The sequence below is a fragment of the Podarcis raffonei genome, chromosome 17 (assembly GCF_027172205.1).
Source record: "Podarcis raffonei isolate rPodRaf1 chromosome 17, rPodRaf1.pri, whole genome shotgun sequence".
In the NCBI taxonomy this organism is placed as follows: Eukaryota; Metazoa; Chordata; class Lepidosauria; order Squamata; family Lacertidae; genus Podarcis; species Podarcis raffonei.
The window spans coordinates 20631539-20658303 of NC_070618.1; the positions used below are offsets into that span (position 1 = coordinate 20631539).

The 26765-nt window shown below is 39.1% G+C and overlaps 1 protein-coding gene across 42 annotated transcripts in view; it reads left to right on the forward strand.

Annotated features, from left to right (window-relative positions):
- The window catches only part of PTPRD (protein tyrosine phosphatase receptor type D), a 1152007-nt gene that overhangs the window by 977923 nt on the left and 147319 nt on the right, over positions 1–26765 (forward strand). For 14 of the 42 annotated variants that reach the window (XM_053371570.1, XM_053371569.1, XM_053371568.1 and 11 more), the window contains 10 exons: positions 3926–4114; positions 6115–6132; positions 7887–7997; positions 11481–11750; positions 12106–12687; positions 15706–15839; positions 17351–17495; positions 20123–20428; positions 21248–21441; positions 24649–24675. In XM_053371570.1, coding sequence (XP_053227545.1) covers positions 3926–4114; positions 6115–6132; positions 7887–7997; positions 11481–11750; positions 12106–12687; positions 15706–15839; positions 17351–17495; positions 20123–20428; positions 21248–21441; positions 24649–24675 — 1976 coding nt within the window. Of the gene's footprint in view, positions 1–3925; positions 4115–6114; positions 6133–7886; positions 7998–8937; positions 9361–11480; positions 11751–12105; positions 12688–15705; positions 15840–17350; positions 17496–20122; positions 20429–21247; positions 21442–24648; positions 24676–26765 lie in introns of those variants that run through there. The other 28 variants (XM_053371599.1, XM_053371600.1, XM_053371603.1 and 25 more) reach the window with 12 other exon arrangements.

Here is a 26765-nt window from a genome sequence, read left to right on the forward strand (position 1 = left end):
AGAGGGGCAGGCACTCAACCTACCAAGGGCAGGCACTCAACCACTTCCCCTCAACCAACCAAACCATAAACCAATGCCTAACCACAACCTTACAAGTTGTGACGATTTGCTACGCAATAGGCAAAAACCAAATGCCCCAGCCAGTCAGTCAGATGGACAAAATTCCTACCAGGCCCCTGCCCCAAGAGCAGACGACCCCATGACAGGCATAGCAAGGTCAAAGCGAACAACCCTAATTCTAGGGAGGGGGGGGCGGGCAATCCGATGCACGGTCGAAAAGAGGAAGCCCTGACCTCGTGCAAGGAGTTTTAGCATTTCTGGCTGTCAATCAACAAATGGCAACGTTAACTTCTTCCCAACAACAAGGGAAGCCCCAATCACATCAGTGGCCAACAAACAATTAGCCCGCCCCCAACTTTGGAGTGTCCTGGCGGCCCCCACCGCAACACGTGCTCTCCATGAAGGAGAACACGCTTTGTCTGATCTCTTCCCCTTTCTCCCTTCATCATGGTTTCTGGTGAAACAGTTGTGGTAGACCAGCCAAACACAAAAAACTGATTTGTTTAAGGCTTCTTATCTGTTTACAGTACTACACACAGGTCCAGCTGTTTGGATATCTGAATCTATGATGTGTATAGCAAGGTTTGGGTACTAATTTCTTGTGTTTGGATAAGTGATAAGTCTGTTAAAAAATTGTGGAGCACACCTTCTGAAAACATAATATAAACACAGCTGACCCCATGCAAGACAGTGTTGTGGTGTTTTTCCTTAAAGATTCTTAATCTGGTTCAAAATTCATCCTCGGAACTCTTCAGCTTGATGGACTGCTAGGGATACATCTCTGGAACTGAATTAGAAATTTAGTAGCAGAACATATTTACTAGCAAGACACCTTGCAAATGCTAAGAATATGTCATGTTTCCAAATTTCTTGTAGCTGCCACCATAAACAAATACGTACATTACTCATATTGCTCCCTGAGCACAGTAATCTGCCCTTTAATGGCCTGTAAAAATGACACTGTCATATGGCTCTGGGAAGGTCAGGTCTGATTTAAATTGTTGATGAATTACTAGCTAATTCAGCATGACAACATTAAAATGAAAAGTGGTGGACATTGTAGTTAAAATCCTAATGATGACAGTAATGTACAAACTAGTGAAGAAGACAAAATGTTTTTCCTCTTCACTTCATGTTGATGTTTAAAGTTTAAAATGTATTGATTACTAGCTATTCCCCTCACCCCACCCCAAAAAAGTATATGTGGCTGTAGTATAATTGCTGATTGATGTGATTGTTCATCTTGTTTGATGATCTGTCAAACATGGTGCCATCAAACTGGAAAGACAGGTTTTGTAGAAATAACTAATAAATTTAAAGTAGAACAGAAAGCAATTAACGTCTTATAAACTACACCCACTGAGATAAGCATTCCAATTACAAATTCCATTATTTTCCCCAGTCCGTTTTATGTTGAATACTGGGTTTTATTGCCAAATACCTGACAGCCAGATTGGAAATAAGCCACAACTGTCAAAGTATAACAGCTCTGACTATTTGAATCTGTTACATTGTGATGTTTCTCATGAAAATTTAATGACGAGCGTGTATTCGGAGAGGTTCTGTGCATAAGAGGAATGGATAGAATTTAATTACCCTTATTAAAAATAAGAGAGAGAAGCTCTTTGCTTACTCCACCCTATTAGTATGCAAGATAGATTATCTTTGTTGTGTGCTTGTTTATATGAGAAAGGGGCCTCTAGAGTGTTCTTTGTGAGCCAAGAAGGAAATGGAAAGGTCATGCAAATGCATTAGAGTAGTACTTCAGCATGGCACAAGTCAAACCTTATCAGCAATTCCCAAGGTAAAGGCTTCACATCTTATAATTTGTTATCTAATGTAGGTTTCTTTGGTAAGAGCCTATAGCAAATGGCCTAACATTGTCAGCCTTTAACACTTCCTGCTTATTGGCAGAGATAAAAAGACATTCACACTTGCAGAAGATTAGTGACTACCACTCTCCGGTAGCAATATTTATGTGCATTCACATTGTCAGTGATTAAATAGCCTTGGAGAGAAAGAAGTCACCAGGGAATGCAGAGATTTGTCAAGTATCCAAGGATATCCCTCCAAGTTTTTCAGATGCCTCTGAAAGCTTTGCTGCAACTTTGTGAAAAGATCACACCATTTCATGGCAAAGCAAGTAATGTGTTTGACATTGGACAATTTGTAGTCAATTATTTTTATTCCTTAAAGAATTGCATGTCAATACCAGCCAAGCAAGATGTGTAATAACAAAGGATGCATTATACAGCAGTTATTGGTCTTTTTTCTTTCTCTTGGTGGGTTATCTTGAAGCAAAATAAGAAATGGCTGTACTGCTTTTTTAAAAAATCACTGAAGCCTTTATAATGTTATATGAATTTTAAGGATATATATATATATATTCATAACTGTATATATAAACCACATGTCTGAAACCCCACAGAAAAGGTCCTGAATAAATTGACCTCAAATACTTCTCTCCAAGGTCAAAGTGGGAAACCTCCCCATTGTCTCTTTCCTCACAAATCCTGTCTTAAGGGCATGTTCAAGATATGAACAGGGTGTGAGCCTGTGACCTGTGACCTAGATTCAGGAATTAAGTAGTTATAATAACAAAAGAGTAGCCAAAACCCAGATAATGCAATCAGGTAACTTGCCAGACAGGAGATAAACAACACACTCAGATTTCTGTTGTAGGCCGCCTTTTCTGTGATGTAGGTATGATGTATCTGGGGGTGGTCTTGGACTCCAGGGTGGGCAATTTACCATAAAATGTCTGTATAAGGGCTTGCACGTATGGCTCTGGGTCCTCCTCCTCTCTCCTGCGTATAAGGGGGCACCCTGTTGCAACAGCTTTAATAAAGATCAAGCTTACTAGCTGCTTTGCTTCTCAATATTCTCTGGTTGGTATCTGTTATTTTCTCCTACCGATAGAGAACCTACAAAAGGACTCTATATGGACTCCTGGATACCCCATAAGGGAAAAGGAGAAGTTTTTTCCCCCCTCATAACAATAAGCAGTAACCCCCCCCCCAAAAAAAACCAACAACAACACACCATACATGTCTGGACATTTTTGTTATGGATCTATGCTTATTCTGATCATACCTGTTTAATCAGATATGGATCCAAATAGCCACCTAAGAGAGGCTTCCATGTACCTGAGTGAGATTTTAATTTGTACCTCTGGGTCAGCAATCCTGACTCTTCCAAAAGATCCCAGCTTGGGAAGATGTGGTTTGCTTAAACTATGGTGGGTGATAACATGCCAGGATCAAATAGTTTTCTCTAACCATAGACAAAATTGGTTGTATTAAACAGTGTTTCTGAATACAGTGGTACCTTGGTTGTCAAACTTAATCTGTTCCGTGAGTCCATTCGACTCCCAAAACAGTTCGAAAACCAAGGTGTGGCTTCTGATTGGCTGCAGGAGCTTCCTGCACTCAATTGGAAGCCGTGTTGGATGTTCGGCTTCCGAAAAACATTCACAAACCAAAACACTCACTTCTGGGTTTGCGGCGTTCGGGAGTTGATTTGATCGGGAGCCAAGTTGGTGGACAACCAAGGTACCACTGTAGATGGAAGCTTTACCTCTGTGTATCTTTTGGTAGATACCCACCTCCCTCCTTTGCCCTATCTGTTCTAGAAAGGCTCCAGATTCAGACAGAGGATTAGAGTGCAGGGAGGAGAAGGAGGAGAAATTGCAACACACACAACCAAAAAAACTTTCCAACTCCTTTCCACTGATGGAAGGCTTAACTCTTGCCTGTGTGACAACAATGGATGCAACCCAGTGTGTTTGGAACACACATTTAGAGGATGTGCAAATGTAGCTGTGATGGGAAATGTTTCATAAACCTGATGTTTACCTCTTTTTCAGAGGATCAAATTCCTCGTGGTTTCCCCACCATTGATATGGGCCCGCAACTAAAGGTGGTTGAACGCACTAGAACGGCCACCATGTTATGTGCAGCCAGTGGGAATCCTGATCCTGAAATAACTTGGTTCAAAGATTTTTTACCCGTGGACACGAGCAACAACAATGGACGTATCAAACAATTACGATCAGGTAAGGTCTTGTTACTGTTTGCACTAATGCCCAAAATTATACTCTCTCTTATTTTACGTTCCTTTTTAATTATTTTTATTTTATTTTATAGGTTATGATTTCTTCTTCTCTTCTTCTTTTTTATGTTGTCGAGCGTGTTGTCCATGTCTGTGTTATCGTCATAGCCTGTTTCCAGAGTCTATTTGTTTGTGTGTTTTGCAGCTTCTGTTTACTCCACAACGCTCACTTGCTGTGACTGTAGTTTTGATATTTTCAGTTTATTTACTGCGTTTTGGCAGTATTTGACAGATCCATTCTCTCTATCCCTATCTATATTATTATTATTTTATTTTAAAAAGTTATTTCAACATTGGACTTCAGAATATGCAAGGAGTACCAATGGTTATATCCATCAAACCCAATCTATTTTTCTTTATTTGACAATTAAAATATTCTATAACAATTGTGTTTTGTGAGTTCTTTTCAACCTTTTGAATCCACCAAAGATTAGACAGTTTGGACACATCTTCCTTTCCTCTCACTAGTACATGGTTCACTCTACTTTTCTCATGTGCACTATCTTAACATCCTCCCTGACCCCAAAGCAAGCAAGCCAACCAAGAATAATAATCTCAAATCAATGGGTTAGCCTGTGAAGGGAGAGATTTTTACTGGCTGAGATTTATTTTCTGGTGCATTTAGCCACAGTAGTGTGCATAAACCCAAAGCTTTGTCAATATTAGCGTGTCCAGATCTACAGAAGCCTGCATTTGAAGTAGAGTCCGGCTTTCGCTGCTCTTTCTCCAATGACTCCTTTCAACTCCACCTTATGGTCTTTGCAGCTTCATAATAAGATAACTCTAAATTATTTACTAAATGTAAAGCTTATTCCCATATTAATATACTACAAAAGGGTGGGATATATAATTAGCAGTCTACTTCGGCTGTGATAGTGATCTTCCTGCGGAATCAAGTTGTCTAGCCATATATCTTCCCAGAACTTTCAGCCTTTTTGACCTGTCCTGTGATGTTAAGCCGTCTTGTTAACCAACTGCTAATGCTTGTTGTCAGCAGAACTGTGTAGATTAAGCTTCTGTTAATGTAAAACTAGAAGTCAATTTTCAGTTGTGACGTAGATGATTTAGTATATAAAGCTTTAACTTGAAAACTTTTGTACCAAATTATAAGGAATATAATAATATTTTTATGCTGTCTTTCTTCTCTCCGTATTTTAATCTCCAGAATCTATTGGTAAGTGCTTAGTTCTGAAGCGCACTTCACCCCCCCACTAATTTTCATATGCAGAATACTATGATTATGGTATTATTATAATGATGATGATGATTACTCTTAAAATGCATGGCATGCATTTTACTAACAGACAGTGTAGCCACCAGACCTTTGTAGCGGCACACACACAACCCTTCACAGAAATGTTGTCGTATCAGTCCTAGTAACTCTCAAGTTAGAAGGAACAATACACAAGTATCACCTAGTTGTAGTGCAGTATATGACAAGTGAGTCCAACATAATCAGTATTTATTTCCACTTAGCCTCTTTCTCTCTCTCTTTCTCTCTATTATATATATATATATCTTCATATACTATATATATATATTTCTCACTTTAATAGTTATCCAGTATCTCTTCCTAAACTATGTATTAAATATAGTGTTGTAAAGGTTTTCTTTTAGGATTTCAGGGCTATGCAATATATATATATATTAACCCTATATAACCAAACACCTAAGCTCTTGTAAGAATGATCTGCCTTGCCACTTCCCCCCGAAAATAATGGCCTTTGCCCAGTTTGGTACACTGCTATTTTGTTTTTTATAATCTAAGAATTGTACCTAAAAGTATATATTCCTGTTTTTACAGTATAGAAATTCAAGTTTCTTTTAAGACCTTATTTAATTCTGTAACTCTAATTTGATTCTTCTTCCAAAGCCCTAGCCTCTTTCTTCTCGTACTAATGCTTCTTCTTTCTAATCTTATTTGCATTCATATTATCCACCCAGGTGGTACACCAATAAGAGGTAAGAGTGCTGAACTAACGTTCACAGAATGATCTTATTCTTTCTGTCCTTTCATACCTTCCATTATATCCATTTTTTAAAAAACAAACAAATGCATTACAGAAATGTCCTTCATCTTTATTTCTTCCTATTGAGTTATGATCAGTGACTTCCATCTTGTGGTTTTGTTTTTTTCCCCACCATCCTTTTCACTTTTCATTGAAAAGAAAAAAAAGTTGTGTTTATTCATTCATTCATTCATTCATTCTTTTCTTCTTTTTCTTTCAAAAAAGATTCGTTACTTTGTGATATGCTTCAAAGAAAGCATATCCGGGTCTTCAGGCCACACAACCCAGTCACAGCGTACCATTTGTCCCTCTATTCCTTTTTTTCTTCTTCTTTTTCTACCTTTTTTCTTTTCTCTTTTTTTCCCCTTTTTTTCTTTCTTTTTTTTTGGTCCAACTGGAGCAAAAAAAAAAAGATCATTTTTTTTCTTCCTTAGCTGTTCTTGTTTTGGACCAAGCCAAGATGGTCTGGAGAACAGTTGCAGACATGCAGACGACAACATGGAATATCTACTTTTTAACTTTGTCTTTCAAGGGGGTTTATTTTATTTTTTATTTTTGTTCAATTATATATTTTTCTTTTAACTTTAATAAAGTAAAGTAAAACAACAAGAAAAAAACCCACCACATTCTTCTCCCTAATAAATTACAGCAACTATATATATATTTTTTCTTCTTGGATTTACCCATCTCTGGATTTTTGGATCCTTCTGATCTTCAGGCTTTGGAAATGGAAAGGTTGATGACTCAGTATTCTTGGTGATAAAATGTGGTATTGCTGGTTTTTAATCATTTTATATTAAAAAAACAACTGCTCATGTCTTTTGTAATTCTTGTTTTGTTTTTTTTCTTGGGTTTTGTGACACCACACTGCTAATCCCAGCCGTGGATTTTGATGGGTGTCTTAGGGCTGACATCCCGGTGGTCCTCAGCAGTGATTGGTTGCTTCTTCCTTGTTGGCTTGGCCCCTGCTTTTTAACATTTTTTTTGCCTCCTAATTCAACTGCTCTTGTTTTTCAGCAAATGCACTAAAAAGATTGTAAGTTGTGGCGAAATGTCTTTCTTTTTCTTACCAATCTGCATGTCTTTAAGGGAGTTTTGTTTCTTTAAAGGAATATTTTGATTACTATAAATGACTAATTTGTTTCTTTTTTCACTTTAAGCAGCCCTTTTTTTGTACTTGCTGCACATTTTTGGCCTTCTTCAGCGGAAGACTTTCTTGAAACCCATCTTCTCCCTTTTTTTTTCTTCTTTTTTCTTCTTTTTGCCGAGTGCCACCTTTTGTATTATTATTACTTTTGCTGCGCAAATAAATAAATAAATAATAATAATCTAATCCGCTAAACAGTGACAACCCTATGACCTAATATCCTATGCTTTGTTTTAAAGCCATATTTCCTTGAAGCAGTCTCACTCATCTTCATTTTAATAGTCTAGGAGAAAACAGTATATTGTGCTAGAAAATATGTTTGCCAAATGCAGATTGTTTTCCTGTGCTAGCATTGATGGTGTGAAAAAAATAATCTCTTTGTTTTTTTCATCACATCATAATTTATTTTTTTTGTCTGTGCCACTGTAGCGAGAAAATGAACCGACGTTGAGTGGACCTCCGCATACAGGGCTTTTCATTATTATTAAGCGGTGTGTCGTTGGGAGCTGAAAAACCCTTCATTGACAGTCTCTTTGGCAATGTATTTTATATCCTTACAGGTGCCCTCCAAATCGAATTGAGCGAAGAATCTGACCAAGGCAAATATGAGTGTGTTGCAACCAACAGTGCAGGGACACGGTATTCTGCCCCTGCCAATCTGTATGTCAGAGGTAGGAATGATAAACCTGGGTATTTACCCTTCAGTCAGGCGCAAGGGGCGTTAAGTTACTCTCGGGGTCTATGCCATAACTACAGTAACAAGCAAAGTATCTGGGCAAAGGGGTGTGGGGGGGAGGAAAATAAAGATTGGAAAAAAGGCTTAGAGTATGAATTTGACGAGGGGAGGAATATGAATAAAGGCACCTTTGAGTCCAATCCACCCCTGTGGACTTAAGGTTTGTAAGTATGCTTCCGTTTTTACATCTTGACTTCTACTTTTTCCTGCATTGACTATTGACCTGAGCGTTGCATTTATTTTTGGGTTTTCCTCTTCTCCTTACTTTGGTTTATAATTCCTAATGCGATTGCTTGCTGTGCAACTAATTTAGCTCTAATTGAAACTCAGGGGTGCTGAGGTGTGTTGTACCCACATGACCTCTGCTTCTGAGCTGAAAAGGAAAAGTTCTTAGCTTAGAAATTCTCACCGAAGAGGACAGTGGTGTGGCCTGCCTTCTCTGTTTCTTTAAGCTTAGTTTCGTAGAGCTATAAATATATACATACATACTTTCTCTTAAATTGAAGTTTTATCAGTAATACGTAATCCCTGGCACTGCTGTAATGAACTGGCTGTTCTTTGTATTTTTCAAAAGGGGGAGGGGTGCTGAGAGATTTGTCTTTTTTGATAGATATGAATTGGGAGGATAAATTCATAAAAAGTATATTCTTGTAAGGGTAACAGGCATGATTGCTTTTTAAACCTATGGAAGCTCTTAGTTTTATATATTTAAAGTGCCTCTTTTCTGGCACAGTTTCCAGGGTCTGGCTCTGAAATGAGAGCACCCCTTTCTATATAATTAATACAAATAATCCCATCTCCCTGCAAAAAGAAAGGGTGGTTTGGAATGAGAAGGGTAGGGGGGAAAGATGAGGGAAGTTTTCAGTTCATACAGCTGTTAGCTCATTACTTTGGTGTGGGGAACGCTGTACAAAACTTTTATAATATATATTTATGATTTAGCTTTCTGACTAGAAAGGGTTCGGAGGTTATTTTGGCCTCCTTAGGAAGCTATCTGGTCCTTTTCCTTTCAAAGTAGTGTTTCTTGCATGAGGCATGTGTGCCGTTACGACTTGAAGGAGTTCCCCTTTCCCCACTCAAATGATGCTAGTTCCTAATACCGCGATAGCTGCGAGAAATTGCTTACGGTCAGAGCTGAGGTAGTAAGGTTTGATTAGAACAAGTAAAAGTTGTTCAAGTAGCAGTTGAAAGCCTTGATATGGCCTTTTTACTCTCTCTGTGTTTCCCTTGTTTTTCTCCTTTCCTCATTTCATTGTGTTCTGCATCAAACCCCCTACATCCCTCAGAGCTGCGAGAAGGTTGGTGTGTTTTTTACTTTTTTACCCACCTTACAAAACTATTAATTAAACCAATAACAAAGAATACAAATGAAATGAATGTAGCTGCATTGTGGCCTTTTTATTTTTAAGTTGATGTTATGTTTAAGCAGAGAATGCCCCGGTCATGGCTTCTAATGTGTGCTGGTATCGTTGTGCATGTAGACAGAGGGAGAGAGGCTGGGTGCATGACAAGCCAGTAACACGCTTAACACTTCAAGGAGTTGTCAATCTGGTCAGTGTTCCTGCTTCTGCTTCTTTTTATCTTCTTTTCCTTCTTCAATTTTATTTCCCTTTGATTTCCGTTGTTAATGCCTGCTGATACGGGAATGCGTTCTAGCAGATGCTCCTTTAAGCAGCCCAAGCATGAAGACTAATATTTCTCCTAAGTTTTTTTTTCGTTTTCCGTTTTCTTTCAGTACTACAAATTCTGCATTGCCCCTCACTTGCTTTGTGTGACCTCGGTTGATTGGCTGCTGAAGGCATGTTTCGCTCTTTGTCCTCCCTATGCCAGTCCCATTCACTCACGAGGCCATCACCGTAAGCCCCTATTGAATCTCTAGAAATTTATCTCAATTCAGTGCAAAGGGTAATGAAATGATTGCTTTGTATTCGTAGCCCCTTAATCCAGCGAAAGTTCGCCGCTCTTAAATCACACTTGTCGGCGTATAACGCTAAACCATTCCCCACCCCCTGCCATTAACTTCAGTGGACGGATTTAATGACCACTAACCTACCTCCCATTGATTTCAATGGGATGTGATTATGACTAACGTTCTCTGGCCGGGACCGTAGCCATTTATTTATGAATCGGTTTGATTCGCTGAATCAAAGACATCCTTGTTTTGAAGGCCCCCGTAAAGCACAGCGTCTTGTGTGCAATGAAAGCACAGGCCTCTGTTGCCTCTTGCGCTACACATGCACACACATGCACATAGAAAATATTTGAAGCAGGAACACTGATCTGTTATTGCCTGGTAATTTTCTCAGTGTTGTGTTTTCTTAAATATTAACTACTCTGTTAATGCAATGCCCTGCTGCTAAATAGTTTAGATATCACTGTCCCTCATTTTGTACACGTAGAGCTGCTTTTAGTAGTATTATTAATCCTAGCAGCTTATTTTGCTTCCCCCTCTGTGTGAACGCCATGGAACCCGGAATGTTTTAATGTTCTTCTCCTTCCCTGCCACCGTATACTTGCTTCATAATAATCCCAAGCTTAAACAAATATCCTCCCATTCCCTGTCCTACCCTCTTAATATCCCTGTTTCTTTTAAACTATCTTGCCTTCACATTTTTTTAAAAAAAACCTATTCTCTATCCCAATATGTTTCCTTTCCCTTTCCTTTTAATTGTTTTTGTTTCCCTATACAATTTCTCTCTCTCCTATCATTCCTCCCTAAGCATGATTCCCTATAGACTCTTGTCATTTGCTTGCCTGCATGACCAAAACCAGTACTCATACTGGCTTTGCCTTGTTTCTTCTCCTGTGCCTATATATATATCTATATATATCCCATGTCTGTTTCAGTGTTAGTGTGAGGTCTTGAGGCTGCATCCACTTTTTGAGTCTGACAGCAAATCAGAATTGCATTTTTCCGTGTACCGTAGGTGATGTGTTTCAGGGCTGTGATGTGACAATGTGTTGCAGCACATTTCTTCACATCAGCTGGAAGTGTGCAGCGTTGAAGTTGGTTTTGATACTCAACTCAAGCATGCTGTTGACTCTCCAGTTTTCTTCTGTGCATATATATGTATACATATGCATACAGAATATACATGCATATATATGTGTGTGTATGTGTGTGTATCTTTTGCATGGTGTTTGGTGTATTGTTAGTATATAGTTAGTTAATTGTCAGGCCCTACTAGGTCTGGGGTGGGGGGGGGAGCTTTGTATGAATGTGGTTAAAGATATTGATGAATAAATGTAAACAAATATGTACAGACAATATACCTGTCTGGTCTATATTTTATTTTCGGCAAATAAAAGTAGCAATTAATTGTTGAAAGTGTATCTATAAATGCATGTATTCTTGTGTGCAAGATCTATGTTCTCCATTTTTGTATGGGTTATTAGCTTTATGTGTGTTTTATTCCAGTTCGTCGGGTCCCACCAAGGTTTTCGATCCCACCCACCAACCATGAAATTATGCCCGGAGGGAGTGTTAACATCACCTGTGTTGCTGTGGGGTCTCCAATGCCATATGTGAAATGGATGCTGGGAGCAGAAGATCTTACCCCGGAAGATGACATGCCAATAGGAAGGAATGTCCTGGAGCTAAATGACGTCAGGCAATCTGCAAATTACACTTGTGTTGCTATGTCTACTCTTGGTGTTATAGAAGCAATAGCGCAGATAACTGTGAAAGGTAAGGGGCATACAATCTGCTTCAAAAAAACAACAACAGATAAATCTTTACCATGGCAACACAAATTTTCTGCATATGAACCAAAAGTCCCCAAGCCTCTGATGCTGCTTCCCATTTTAGAGCAACATCAATTTTCTCCTTCGCAAATGTTTAGTTAAATTATTGTCGCAACAAAATGCTTTCCCCATAACATTTTGTTTTTGTTTTTGACAGTGCTTGAATAAAACAGCATTCTGTTTTGAATTGTATGTGTCCCTTCGCCAAACCGCATTGCTATACTTTAAAAAAAAACTAGCCATGGTGCTGTGGTGTAATTTCCTGCCAATTGAATAAATTGTCTTTTATTTTCTTGCAGCCTTACCCAAACCTCCAGGAACTCCTGTTGTAACAGAAAGCACAGCAACAAGCATTACTTTGACTTGGGATTCTGGAAACCCTGAGCCAGTGTCTTATTACATAATCCAACATAAACCTAAAAACTCTGAGGAACTCTATAAGGAAATTGATGGAGTCGCCACAACTCGATACAGCGTCGCCGGTTTGAGTCCTTATTCCGAGTATGAGTTCAGAGTTGTTGCTGTCAACAACATTGGGCGGGGGCCACCCAGTGAACCGGTTTCAACACGGACCTCGGAGCAAGCACCGTCTAGCGCACCGCGCAACGTACAAGCCCGTATGTTGAGCTCAACCACAATACTGGTGCAGTGGGAAGAACCTGAGGAACCCAATGGACAAATACAAGGCTACAGAGTTTATTACACCATGGATCCCTCCCAACATGTCAACAGCTGGTTGAAACATAATGTGGCCGACAGCCATATAACCACCATTGGGAATCTAATACCGCAGAAAACTTACTCTGTGAAAGTTCTTGCTTTTACCTCTGTTGGTGATGGGCCTCTTTCTAGTGACATTCAAGTCATCACTCAGACAGGAGGTAAGAGGAAAACTCTAGAAAGTTCTCACCGGTACGGCTGGGGTCGGAGGGTTGGTATCTGACTTTTCTAAGCAATAAAGTCAAAGGTACATATAGATGAACCCAGTAAAAGTGTTTCAAAAACATATTCTAAATCCAGATGGCTAAGCTGTGAGTTGGATTGGGGATCTTGACTTTACCATGAAGTTTATTCAGTGATGAATAGTTTTGACATTTTTGTGCATTGTACTCACCTTTAACAGTTCTTATGCCATGAACAGCCTCTCTGAAACTTTGTTTGTTTGCTGTTTCCATTTGCATGTTAATCACGTAGTTATATATTGTTGAAATTTTCTCAAGTTCCTTCAGAAGCTCCATTTCCATATTCTGCTTTTGTAATGATAAATGACCTCACAGGACAAATATTTAATGAAAAATGAAAGTTCCGCACTGAATATAACTTCCTTGGAATATAACGTCCCTGCCCTGTTAAAATAAAAATAAAAATTGAAAAACTACTTGAAATCCAGCACATCCTACTTATGTATTCATGCGTGTCAGGGATATATATATATATATATATATATATATATATATATATATATAATGCCCTGCCCTTACTGCCTGTCTAGTACAATCACAGCTCTCATGGGGAGACTAAACAAATTAAAAACATTTTTTTTTTAAAGCAGCACATGAATCAAGTTTATAATAACAAAGTTATTATGGATAATAACTTTGTCAAGACCTCAGTACCCTTCATGGTTGAGTCAGTATTTGAATTTCCCTTTTTACCAGCAGAGTCCAACACTGCATACTAGTCCTTGCAAAGTAACTGTTGATACACTGATATTTTGATTGTAAGCTATACAGAAATATAATTAGGGCTTAAAAAAAAAAATCCTTAACTTGGAGAGCACAGTTACACTTTTGACTCAACACCACTACATCATGAAAACCCCAAGAGGGTGTCCCCTAGCCACAGCCTTTAATTCAAACAGGAATCAGGCTTTCTAACTCCCAGTGACTTAGGAAGGGGGGGGCATACTCACTTGGCATCTGGCACAGAGCCCCTTCCTTGCCTTAATGGTCCATACTTATAGGGACATAAGTATAAGTAAAAGCTAGCTGTCTATTTCCAGGAATTGAATCAGTGCTGAATCCAGGAATTGGAAGCAGGCTCCAGCATACAGCCTAACTGCTCCCCAAACTCATAACAATACATTCCCTTCAAAGCTTCTATTTCAGCTCCAGCCAGGGTGACCCATGGTCAGGAATTATTATTATTTTATTGTTGTTGGGTATATATATATATATATATATATATATATATATATATATATATACACACATATATAGCTTTTCACCATATAGATCTCAAAGTGGTTTACAACAATGAAATATACCATATACAACATTTAAAACATAAAATAAACCTCCAAAACAATTTAAGGTGAAAAAAGCAATCACAAAAGAATAAAAAGTTGAAGGGTAAAGAACAGGGCACTGAAGGAGTTGCAAGGAGTTCCTCATCCCTACATAAACATAAATCAGTATTGGATTCAGATAAGAAATTATGGGTAGATTGAAGAGAAAATCTACAAAACACACTTAAACTAGTAATGTAGAGCCATTAGGAGAGAGTTTTGCAAAAAAAAAAAAAGTCTGTCAAATAAAAGGGCTGTTCTTTAGGGCAGGCATAGGCAAACTCGGCCCTCCAGGTGTTTTGAGACTACAATTCCCATCATCCCTGACCACTGGTCTTGTTAGCTAGGGATGATGGGAGTTGTAGTCCCAAAACATCTGGAGGACCAAGTTTGCCTATGCCTGATCTAGTGCCCATCAGCACACAAAGCAAATATGGAAAGAGCAAGCCCTATGTTTGTTCATGGGGCAGGGGAGGGAGTAACTGGATCCTCTTTCCTCAATGATAGTCTTCTTTGTGACCAAGTACCTAGACCATGTGGGGGGCTCTGTGGTCTAAACCACTGAGCCTAGGGCTTGCCGATTGGAAGGTCGGTGGTTCGAATCCCCGCAACGGGGTGAGCTCCTGTTGCTCGGTCCTAGCTCCTGACAACCTAGCAATTTGAAAGCACGTCAAAGTGCAAGTAGATAAATAGGTACCGCTCCAGTGGGAAAGTAAATGGCGTTTCCGTATGCTGCTCTGGTTTCGCCAGAAGTGGCTTAGTCATGCTGGCCACATGACCCGGAAAAACTGTCTGTGGACAAATGTTGGCTTCCTCGGCCAGTAAAGAGAGATGAGCGCCGCAACCCCAGAGTCGTTCGCAACTGGACTTGACTGTCAGGGGTCCTTTACCTTTACCTTTTTTACCTATTTACTGAACTCCTTTCATATCACAAACTTTTAAAGAGACTGTCTGCTCCTTGATATTGTGATTGAAATAGCCCATAGGATTTTGTTGTGTTTTACAGCGTTAAATTGCCAAATGTGTGGAGAAGAGCAGGGTTTTCCCTCTTCCCCCTAGCATAGTATCTAACAGTCTTGTTTTATCCTATCAGTGTCTAAGCAGTAAGCACAAACCTGCATTTACCTTTAGTCAAGAAACAGGCAGGCTCAGGGGATGGTTTATCTGGCTAAGACACAGAGAAGTTCATATTATTCCTGTTTGTCATGTATATAGAGTACTGTCATAACTCGAGTGGTTCTGCTGGATCAAAGCAATGTGCAGAAACATTTTGTCTGGTAAACAGTATGTTGACAGTGTAAAGAAAGGCTGCTCAAGCAACAGTATTAACTGCAATAAAGAACAGGACTATCTGGGTGATTAATTCCCAGCTGAGCAAACAGCGGAACAGAAAGTGACATGTTTGGAATGCATGTTTTGGAATGCTCTTGGGAAGGTGACGCTACTGGAAATGAAACCTGGCTGCTTACATTAGTGGGTCTTCAATAGAAACCTAAACCTGGAAGTGGTGGTCTGCATGGAGTCTATAATTGCAGGAAACAACTCTTAATTCCCCCCGCTGCCCCCAGTAAATGTACTTACTGAATGTTGATATTGTGTCCTCCTGCATCAGTCCCAGGGCAGCCATTGAACTTCAAAGCTGAACCAGAATCCGAAACAAGCATACTCCTTTCTTGGACCCCTCCACGGTCTGACACAATCTCCAACTATGATCTTGTTTACAAAGATGGAGAGCATGGAGAAGAGGTAAGTGAACTAGCTTAATGCCTTTGGAACACATTTTACAGGCCTTGAAAGTTGATAGACAGGTAGTCAGGCTCGTGTTAGTTGAAGGTTACCCGGTTGCTTGTTTAGTCAGATGTTCGCCCCATTCAATGCACATGGGATTGCAGCCTGAATTATATTGTCTACAACCCTAAATGTGCTCTGATTCCAGATGTTCAAATTTATAATGTAAGGAGTAAAGACAGTTCAATGCAAACTGATCTGTTTGTCTAACTATAGCCCCTTCAAAAATCTTAACTATGGTTTGTCTAACTAAACTCTCTGCTGTAATTCCAAGACTATACTTCCATAAGTGGCCATCTTGATTTCTGTAACAAATATAATGGAACCCTGGTTTTCGAACATAATCCATTCCAGAAGATTGGTTGACTTCCAAAATGTTCAAAAACTGAGGAGCAATGGGTGGTTGGTAAAATCCATTGAGAAAAAAGAAAAAAACATGCAGCGGAAGCCTTTCGACTTCAGAGGTGCCTTTGAAAATGGAAGTGATTACTTCCAGGTTTTCAGCTTCCAGCTTCCAAAATGTTCAGCTTCCGAGATTCTAAAAAACTGAGGTTCCACTGTACAAGTATAACCACACAGATGCGTATTTTACTGTTGGCTTTGAAACAGAAGCAAGATATTGGTAAAATTGTTTTTTTCTTTTATTTTCTGACGTCCTCTAGCCTCCATGGACTGATTGCTTAGACAGATGGGTGGGGCCATCTCTTTCTAGATTGCATTGAATTCAGGGTAGCGTGCAAAAGCAATATGTTCATTGGCCGACATGGTTTTATTTCCAGACTGTGCAGGCAAAGGAAGCATTTTCCTTTGCAGCAATCAACTCCATTTGTGAGCTCCAATCGGGAGCTGATTCCAGAGGCTTGTATTTGGCACAGAATTTAAATACAGCCCAAAATACAAACCCCAGTGGCAGTAGGAGTCGGCTCTGATTGGTAGCCTCCGGGTGGAGCCAATTTGAGTGGTGGTGCTTCTTGCACCAAATTTAAAAGGCACAAAATGCAAGCCTTGTGTGCAAAAGAATAATAGGGAGCACACTTTAGGGCTCCTGATTCTTCCTTTGCAGTTGGCTGCTTTACCCAGCCCACATCTGATGGCATATGATGTCAGGTATAGGTTAGGTGGGTGTGCCTGCGAAACAAACATGTCTACAGGCCAAATGAGAATCACTACTTTAGCATGCGAAGCAGAGATTCCCTGTGCCTGATGTAGATCAGCCAGCTACACATGGAGAGGCACCAACCACTTACCAGTAAGGTACCATTCTGGAAAGTTAGGATTTAGTGTAATGAAGCTATTCCACATGCAATGGCTTGTGCCTGGAGCTGGAACCACACTGTGATAGCAGTGGTTGTGACCTGCTCCTTACGTTGGAATAGAAGTTTTGAGATTGAGTGTTAGAAATTCTTTAGAAGCAAAGACCCAAAGATCTAGATTTAAATTCATTTCCCCCTTTCCGACTTCCCCTTTAGCAGCGGATTTCCATTGATCCAGCTACAACTTACCACTTGCAAGGTCTAAAACCAAATAGTTTGTATTACTTCCGTCTGTCTGCACGCTCTCCACAAGGCCTCGGTGCTTCAACGGCAGAAATATCAGCTAGAACAATGCAGTCAAGTAGGTGTCTTTCTTTGATTACTTCATTTCTCTTCTTTATACTTGTTGACAAGCTAGTTGGCAAGTGAGTGAAATCCTATTATGTTTCAGTTATGGCTACATTGAGAAAATTTAACTACAAACGCAGGTCAATACACTTTGAAGAACTATAAGCATAGCATTTTCTTAGAAGAGTAACATGATATCCCTAACCCCTGTCATGTGACAAAGGGTGCATCCAGACATTGCTTATCATACAGTTATGAATCTGTGCAAGTCTAAGGTTCGCACACCCACCCCTTGACATTCCTCTAGTATAACTGAGGAAATTGAAAGCTTTCGTTTCTGTTTTAAATTATACTATTGAACCAGGTTCAAGGCTCTTTACAGATTGGGTCTAGGATACATCAAGGATTGCCTAATTCCTTATATCCCTGCTTGATCACTGAGGTTTTCTGGGGAGTCGCCATTAGGGGCCTCCCGTGGCTTGGATGGACAACTCATATTTAGTATTGTGAGCCCAAATTTATGGAGCTTCCTTCCAGCTCAGGTCAAAACAGGCCCTCTCCTTCCTGAACTTACAGCAGCTACTGAAGCCTTTATTCTTCCAGCAAGTCATTTTAATTGAAGCTTAATTTTATAGTTTTAGCTGATTTCTTATTTTTATTTTGCACTGTATCTTTATAAAACAGTTAGAGACTATTGTAGTTAAGGGGTATATAAAACTGTTTAAATAAATAAATAACATTCAACCGACGTTTTGTGTTGTGCCTAAATCCTAAACTGTGGTTGATCTTAAGTAAGCTCTGTTGAAGCAAGCCAGCCTCAGGCCAAGCGTGATCAAGCTGGCTTGTTTCATCGAAACAACTGTTACGATTAAGCACAGCTTTCGGACAAAATTGCAAGCAGCAGTTAATCAAAAATAGAAACAAAAGTTTCTCATCTCCCTGTGGCCACACAGAAGTGGGAGAAGCTTGCCAAGGCTTCTTCCCATACTGTAACCATGGTCAATAGTGAAATCTAGACACAGCCAATATGTTTTTGGAATCCTCAGAAGCAACAGAGACAAACAAAAGTGGATCGCTCATCTTTCGCTTTGAGTTTTAAAAGTTTAAAAATATGTTTAGGAAATGTATTTTTTTTTTTTGTCTCAGAGGGAGGAATTACAGGAAAATAAAAATCTTTTCTGTGTTGCTACCTGGGAAAGAGATGCAAAAAGGACTTGAGGAGACAGATTGAGATCAGTGGGACTTCTAAGTAATGCATGTGAAAGAGGTCATGGTTCCCAATTTCCCCAAATATTTCAAATATAAAACTGGATTTTTAAAAAGTAATTTCTGTGTATGCAACTGGAGGAAAATCTATTATTATTATTACTGTGTGGATAGGATTTGTACCCCAAAGAGATGAACGTGTTAAGATTTTAATGACATTTGCTTCTAAACTACTGTGGACATGCATTTTGGTTCTATTTCGAATGAATTTAACTTTTGGTTAAGTAAAGTAAATCATAAGATTTCATTAGGAATCTCCACACTGGTTTTACTTAGGCAAACTTCTATATTAGCTGTTCGTGTATTGTGTGTGGCGGTGGGTTGGTGATAGTTTGTATGTATTATGAAATCGCTGGTAGACTTTAATTCTTTGCTAGCCGAGGTTTCTCCAAGAGGAGCTAAAATATAAAAGAGAGACTGGACCTAGGGTAAGTACAAGTTGCAGTCAGAATCATCAGCCCTGTCACTTTTCCATGGTAGGTAAACCTTTGTCTAAGATTAGCACAATCCCCTTATTGATTCTGCATGTTTTACAGTGTTTTGGCTACAATTGATGTTTGAAATAAAGACTTTTCATTTGAACCTTAATTGTAGTACACATGTTCCAGGCCACTGCAGTCGTAAAAAAGAAAAGATAAAGAAAAGTGGAGTTGGGGGAGGGGAGAGAAACCTGGTGGTGCGTGATGGTTTTTATTTTATGTCTATTAGATGTGTTTGAGTTTCAAAATAGTTCTGATTCTTTTCTTCATGGCACTTCATATATAATTATATATATATTAGATATGGATATCAATCTATAAAACATAGTGTATAAAAGACTGGTTATAGATAGATAGATCATCTATATATGATATATATGATATATGATATCTATATATGATATATGATATATCTATCTATCTCTCTATCTAATATAAAACATAGTGTATAATAGACTGGCTATTTTGTCAGACATGCCAAAATATATATTTTAAAAAACAACTTAAAAATAACAGATCAACCAGCAAGCATACAGCATAAAAGCTTAGGTAGTAGACACATAGAAGTATCATGTTTGATGTTTTTATTTCAAGAAGAATTTTTAATCACAGGTAGGTAACAATATATTGAGGCTCATTTTCATGTATTTCCCCCTACATCCCTTTCCACCTTTTAGTTCATTCATTTTCAGTTGGTTCACTTTTAATAAGCCAAGGCTCATAAGATTATCTAAAGTTTCTGTTTTTAAGTTTGCGATTTTTATTTGCCCTTGGTTTTTCCCTTCGTTATTTATTTTCTTTTTTCTTTTCCTTTTGTTCATTTTCTTTTCCTTTTCCTTCAACCACTTCTGTTCTTTCACACTCAAATCCTCCTTTAACCCACTACTGAAATTAGAGCCATCAGCTCCTCCTCAAGACATTAGTTGCAAGAGCCCCAGCTCCACTAGTATTTTGGTAAGTTGGCAGCCTCCGCCAGTGGAAAAACAGAATGGAATTATCACTTCCTACTCCATCAAGTACACTGGAATTGATGGAGAAGATGACAAGCCCCACGAAATTTTGGGAATTGCTCCGGACACGTCACAGTACCTTTTGGAACAGTTGGAAAAATGGACTGAATATCGGATTTCTGTGACAGCCCACACTGATGTTGGACCTGGCCCAGAGAGTGAATCTGTGTTGATCCGAACAGATGAAGATGGTATGTTTCATCCAACACGTCAGTTTGACTCTCTATCTCAATCTGCTGTCTTTGTGTGGTCTAAGATTATTCCGTTTCCCCCCTCTGCTCATCTTTTTTGACCCCTGATGAGTTTTACAAAATATTTTAAACACAAATGCTTGCATTTGCATTTGTTTTGTTTTTGCTTTGAAATATATGCGCAGAAGAATCACACTTTAAAGTTTTGCCCCTCATAAGCGTGTATATTTTTCTTCTATTTGAAGATTCCCCCCTCCTTTTCTTTCTTACTTTTTTGCTCTTCTGATTTTAACTCTTTCTTTAAGAGTACCCTTAAAGCGTTTCTCTTTTGGAAAACTGATGCTGCTCCCTTTTTAAAAAAAAATATTTTGGATGCTGACTCTCTTTCGTATCTGAACACTGAAGACTGCACCCCTTCCTGTTATCTTTTTCCCCCTACTTAAAAAAATAAATAAACAAAATCAGAAAACAAGCAACATTTTAAAAGTCTTCTTGGTTTTTATTATTTTGATTACTAAATTACTTCTTTGTACTTCAATGCTTTGAGTCTCAAAGCATCTTCCTTGGCTTTTGTGCGTTTTTACATGTTTTTTCTATTTCTCTAATACTCTTTTTTCTTCCATTTTTGCATCAGTCATGGTTTTTGATCTTTTCACTGAAATGTAGAGCAGATTTGTTGGGTGTTTTCATTTGTATTCTTCGAGGAAGGATTAGTGGGTCTGCGCTTTAAAAAAAAACGAAAAGAAAAAGAAAGAAAAAGACACTGGTTGTTTTGGACAAGTACCTGTAATTCTTCTTTTATCCACTGATGTGTTCCAGTTCCTAGTGGTCCTCCTCGCAAAGTCGAGGTAGAGGCTGTCAACTCTACAGCTGTTAAAGTGTTGTGGCGTTCACCAGTGCCCAATAAGCAGCATGGTCAAATCCGAGGGTACCAGGTGCATTATGTGAAAATGGAAAATGGAGAGCCCAGGGGGCAACCCATGCTGAAGGATATCATGTTGGCTGATGCACAGGTAATTAAACATACTCTGTTAATTCACGTAACAAAAAATAATAATGTTGTACAGTGGTACCTCTGGTTACGTACTTAATTCGTTCTGGAGGTCTATTCTTAACCTAAAACTGTTCTTAACCTGAAGCACCACTTTAGCTAATCGGGCCGCCCGCTGCCTCCGCACTGCCAGAGCACAATTTCTGTTCTCATCCTGCAGCAAAGTTCTTAACCTGAAGCACTATTTCTGGGTTAGCGGAGTCTGTAACCTGAAGCGTATGTAACCTGAAGCGTATGTAACCCGAGGTACCACTGTATTTAGTAGTGTAATTATGTCTTCTATATTGAACTGCAAAATGGAATGCCTCCTTCCTGTTCCAATAGGTTATTGCCACAGCATGCCCTGAATATTTCAGAAGCCAAACAGTCATTCATAAAATTCATAGAATCATAAAGTTGGAAGGGACCCTGAGGCATAGCTGTCAACTTTTCCCTTTTCTTGCGAGGAATCCTATTTGGAATAAGGGAATTTCCCTTAAAAAAATGGAAACGTTGACATCTATGCCCTGAGGACCATTTACTCCAATATGCAGGAATCGAACCTTCAGCCTTGGCATTATCAGCACCATGCTCTAAGCAACTGCGCTAGTCAGACCATGTGGATGGCACTGTGGTCTAAACCACTGGGCCTCTTGGGCTTCCTGAACAGAAGGTCAGCGGTTCAAATCCCCGTAACGGGGTGAGCTCCCATTGCTCTGTCCCAGCTCCTGCCAACCTAGCAGTTCAAAAGCATGCCAGTGCAGGTAGATAAATAGATAAATGTGACAGGAAGGTAAACGCCATTTCCGTGCGCTCTGGTTTCCGTCAAGGTGTCCTGTTACGCCAGAAGCTCTTTAGTCATGCCAGCCACATGACCCGGAAAGCTGTCTGTGGACAAACGCCAGCTCCCTCGGCCCGAAAGCGAGATGAGCGCCGCAACCCCAGAGTCGCCTTTGACTGTACTTAACCGTCCAGGGGTCCTTTGCCTTTACTTTTACCTACGTCTGAAACTTGATTTTATTCCTATAAATAAATCACCGTTCTGGATCTGCAGCAATCTGTATGAAGTAGTCGCACTGCAGTGGGGTGAAGCCACCATTTCTAAAGATGTGCAACTGAAATGCAGAATTTGAACTTTCAGTGCTGCCTTTGTCTTTCCCTGTTAGGTCGTTGGTGCTATCAGAAGAGACAGTGCCAGTTCCCCATTGGCTAGGATAGTCTCACATAAAGGATTTCTAGACTGGGAACTATATCTGTTGTGTATTTGATAAGCAAGATCAATTGTGTCTACTTTCCTCTAACTTTACATTCATGAAATATAAGGGACGCGGGTGGCACTGTGGGTTAAACCACAGAGCCTAGGACTTGCTGATCAGAAGGTCAGCGGTTCAAATCCCCGCGACGGGGTGAGCTCCTGTTGCTTGGTCCCTGCTCCTGCCAACCTAGCAGTTCGAAAGCACATCAAAGTGCAAGTAGATAAATAGGTACCACTCCGGCGGGAAGGTAAACAGCATTTCCGTGTGCTGCTCTGGTTCGCCAGAAGCGGCTTAGTCATGCTGGCCACATGACCTGGAAGCTGTCTGCGGACAAACGCCGGCTCCCTCAGCCTATAGAGTGAGATGAGCGCGCAACCCCAGAGTCGGTCATGACTGGACCTAATGGTCAGGGGTCCCTTTACCTTTACTAATATAAGGGGAAATAAGATGTTTCTCAATGTTATGACTATTAGTTAACATTTCATGTATTTTTTCTGTGACTGGCAGGAATTTTCTAACCTGTTTCCAGGAATTGCATCAGTAGGATTTTTATTTTTAAAAAATCTGGGTCCTGTTGCTGCATTAATTTGTCACTAACTCCGTGAGCAAGACCCAACTGAAGTTAAGCATTTTAAGTCCCATTAATTTCAAATCATTTAAGCTAAGCATTTGTTTAAATCCCTTCCATTGAAATAAATCATTTTGGTTGGGTCAAGTGCAGTATCAGCTAGAGTTTGGTTTTATAGGTTTTGAACGCAATTACATACATTAAATATAGAGGAGTGTGGTTTAAATGAAATTGACCTAGTAACAAGTGATGTCTAGATTTAATATTATTACAGATATTCCTGGTGTGATGTAGTGAAAGTGTAAAACTGCTTATTTTTTCTCTCACAAATTATAACAGATAATAGAGAATTTATGTTCTGAGTGAATAGATTTGTTCACATTAAGGAAGCTTCAAAAATATAGGATTTTAATTATCTCTATGTGCTTTATGAGCTTGAAATTCTTGAGTTCATTGGGCTGGTATCATAAAATATGTATCCCACAAAAGTATTCCATTTAAGATTGATTCTGGATGAAAACATGGCAACAGACAATCATAATCATCAGATATTATGCTCTAAACAGTTTAGATGGAAACAATTTGTGATAACTACAGTACATTCAAAGAGGAACTGTAACTTTTTTCCCCTGTGGAGATATAAATCACTTCTATTTTGCTGATGTGTTCCTTAAATGGTTTCTGAACGTGCTAGCCCCTTTCCTTATTCTCACTAATGTTTTTAGCACCATTAGAACAAACTATTTCTGCCTTTGCTTCATTGTGAATCTGGGCAATGATGTAAAAAAGAAAGAAAGGGGAAGAACAATATGGTTGTGTTGTGTCTTTCTTGAACATATTTTTTTTCCCGGGGGGGGGGGGGACTATAGTCAGATTCCAATTTTAGATGATAGAAGGAGCAGAGAAAATGTGCTGTTGGTCATAGGGTTTCATTACTGACATGAAGTCTCAAGTACATATAAATTGCCTCTATTAATCTAAACAGGTGCACTGAATTAATTTTGACAAGGTAAAATAGAAATGAAAATGAATATGGCTTAGTAGCATGTGATTAAACAAAATGTAGCCTTTCATTACATCTCAGCAGCTCAAATTAATGCAGTCATGAAACATTACTATGAAATAATAAAAGCACTCCAGACTGGGATCTCTACTTTCCTAGAAGGAAGAGAGTCTGTTACTTATTTACAATTTTGGCAACAAGTCACGCTGCTTTTTTTAAGGAGCTAAATTCAGGCTGATTTTTTGCAAGCTACTTTTTACGGTGTTTTTTTTCTGTCCTAAGAATAAAGTTGCCTCAGCCCAGGCTACAAATATCTCCTTATCTCTTCTGTTTTTCTTCCCAACATCCTTTACTCTCAATTAGTGGGAATATGATGATACTACTGAACATGTGAGTAAAAACTGACTGGCCAATCAAAAAAGTGTGGTGGCTTTTTCTCCGCTTTAATCTTTATTTTTTCCTACATTTGGTTGTTTGCACATGTGCATGGATTAACACCTTATTTCATCATCTATGGCATTTGGATTTTTCTGCCTTCTTTTTTCTTTCCTTTTGGTTTGGCGTAGTGCTGATTTTTTTCTAAGTGTGTTGAATTTGCATACTCGTCTGTTCAGTCACTGACACTAACTTTTATCTCGCAATGCACTCCAGGAAACTATTCTTAAAATAACACAAAACATGTACTCATTCCCATCCCCTTGATAACTCTGCACCTTCAGGTCCCAATGCACTCAGGGTTTGTTATAAAACAAATTACTTTTATTTTTAGCTGCTAACATGGTGCCCATTTCCATTACTGACACATCATATTAAATGTATATTTGTGAAAATATACATTGGTACTGGCTGTGTGCCAGTGATGTTTAAGCAGCTTTGTTGCAGATATCACTTCCATCATTATTAACTAAGATTCCATCATCTCCATTTAAAAAGATACTCTTTAATCTGTACTCTTTCCCCCGCCAATACTGTCTCTTCCACTTGTAACTGAAGCCCCAGAAACTGAGGGTGGATCTATATTCTAGTTTCCTCTCTCCATTTGATGAAATGTCGTCAGTCAGTGAACTGATGTTGAATATCCACACACATTGTTTTCTTGTGGATAATTCAGTATTTGTTCAGATTCAGTCTGCCACGTTCAATCTTTGAAAATGAACATTTTAAAAAAGCATTTAACCGGGAAGAGATGTCTGGTCCCATAGGATTAAATCCATATGCTTGATAAGGTTATTCATAGAATGACCAAATGCCCAAGTCTGAAGACCTTGGATTGCATTTTTCAGATGCATATTACTGAACCCATTTTTATTATCCATTAATACGACTATTTTGTTATTGTTATCTTACTGGGTGATTGCACTCATGGATTCTACACATACATGAGCATTTTATAAACCTCAAGCAACCTACCGTACTTTTCTGTGTATAAGACTGTTTTTTTCTTTAAAAATCATGCTAAAAAGTTTGGGTCATCTTATACATGGGTAGTGCATAGGGTGGACGTTTGATTGGTTGCTGCTGAGGCTGTCAGCGGCTATTGTGTGTGTTATTGGTTGCTGCGTCAATGGGTGGTGGTGATTGGCTGATGCTTCGGCAGTTGGGCGGATGATTGGCAGCTTCTGCTGGCGATGGGACAGATGGGAGGCAGATTTTGCGATGTGGGCGGATGAGCGATTTTTGGCATTCCCCTCTGAAAAAGTCTCTGGAACTCTGGGCAATCCTCTGCAAAAAAAACCTCTGTGCCATCTCCCCCATTTTCTTAAATTTGAGTCCCCCAAAATAGTCTTATATATGGGGGCGTCTTACAGATGGAAAAGTATGGTATTTCTGAGGCAAGGTCATACTTTTTACAGAAAGGACTCAATCTACTTCTAGGGTGATCACAGTGTCGATATATAGGTGATTGTCACATGACCCAAAAATCCCTATTTTCAGCTCTTTGCACATAAGCAACACAACTGGATTTAAGGGGAAGAGAAGAGGCTTCTGTTGATGGTAACAGCCAACTGTGCTGTCCATGATAGGTGGAATCACGAATAAACCATACTAATGTATGGGAAGTCTCCACACATGGGCACTCTGAGTTGATTAAGCTATTCATTTTATAACCATTCTGTTTAATAACAAATCTGTTTGCAAACACTGCCATCCATACATGAAACCCCATTTGCAACCCAACTTTGCCATTTTTATTAGTGTTGAAAAAAGTGCATATAGGGTTTACTAATTGGAAGTAAGAAAGAACTAAGAACATGCTTTCTTACATTACAAATTATGTCCCACTGATTTCAGTGGGAGTGTGTTAAGCACATATATGTAAATCAGTGGGACTTAAAAGGCTTAATTTTGGCTGGATCATACTCTTGATACCTAGTCTGTAAATTAAACATCATTAGTTCCCACTTCTGTTCACTTTATGAGCCTTTCCTCAGTAATTAGCAATTTGATTGTTACTGATTTATAACTTTCTCAACCTGCCC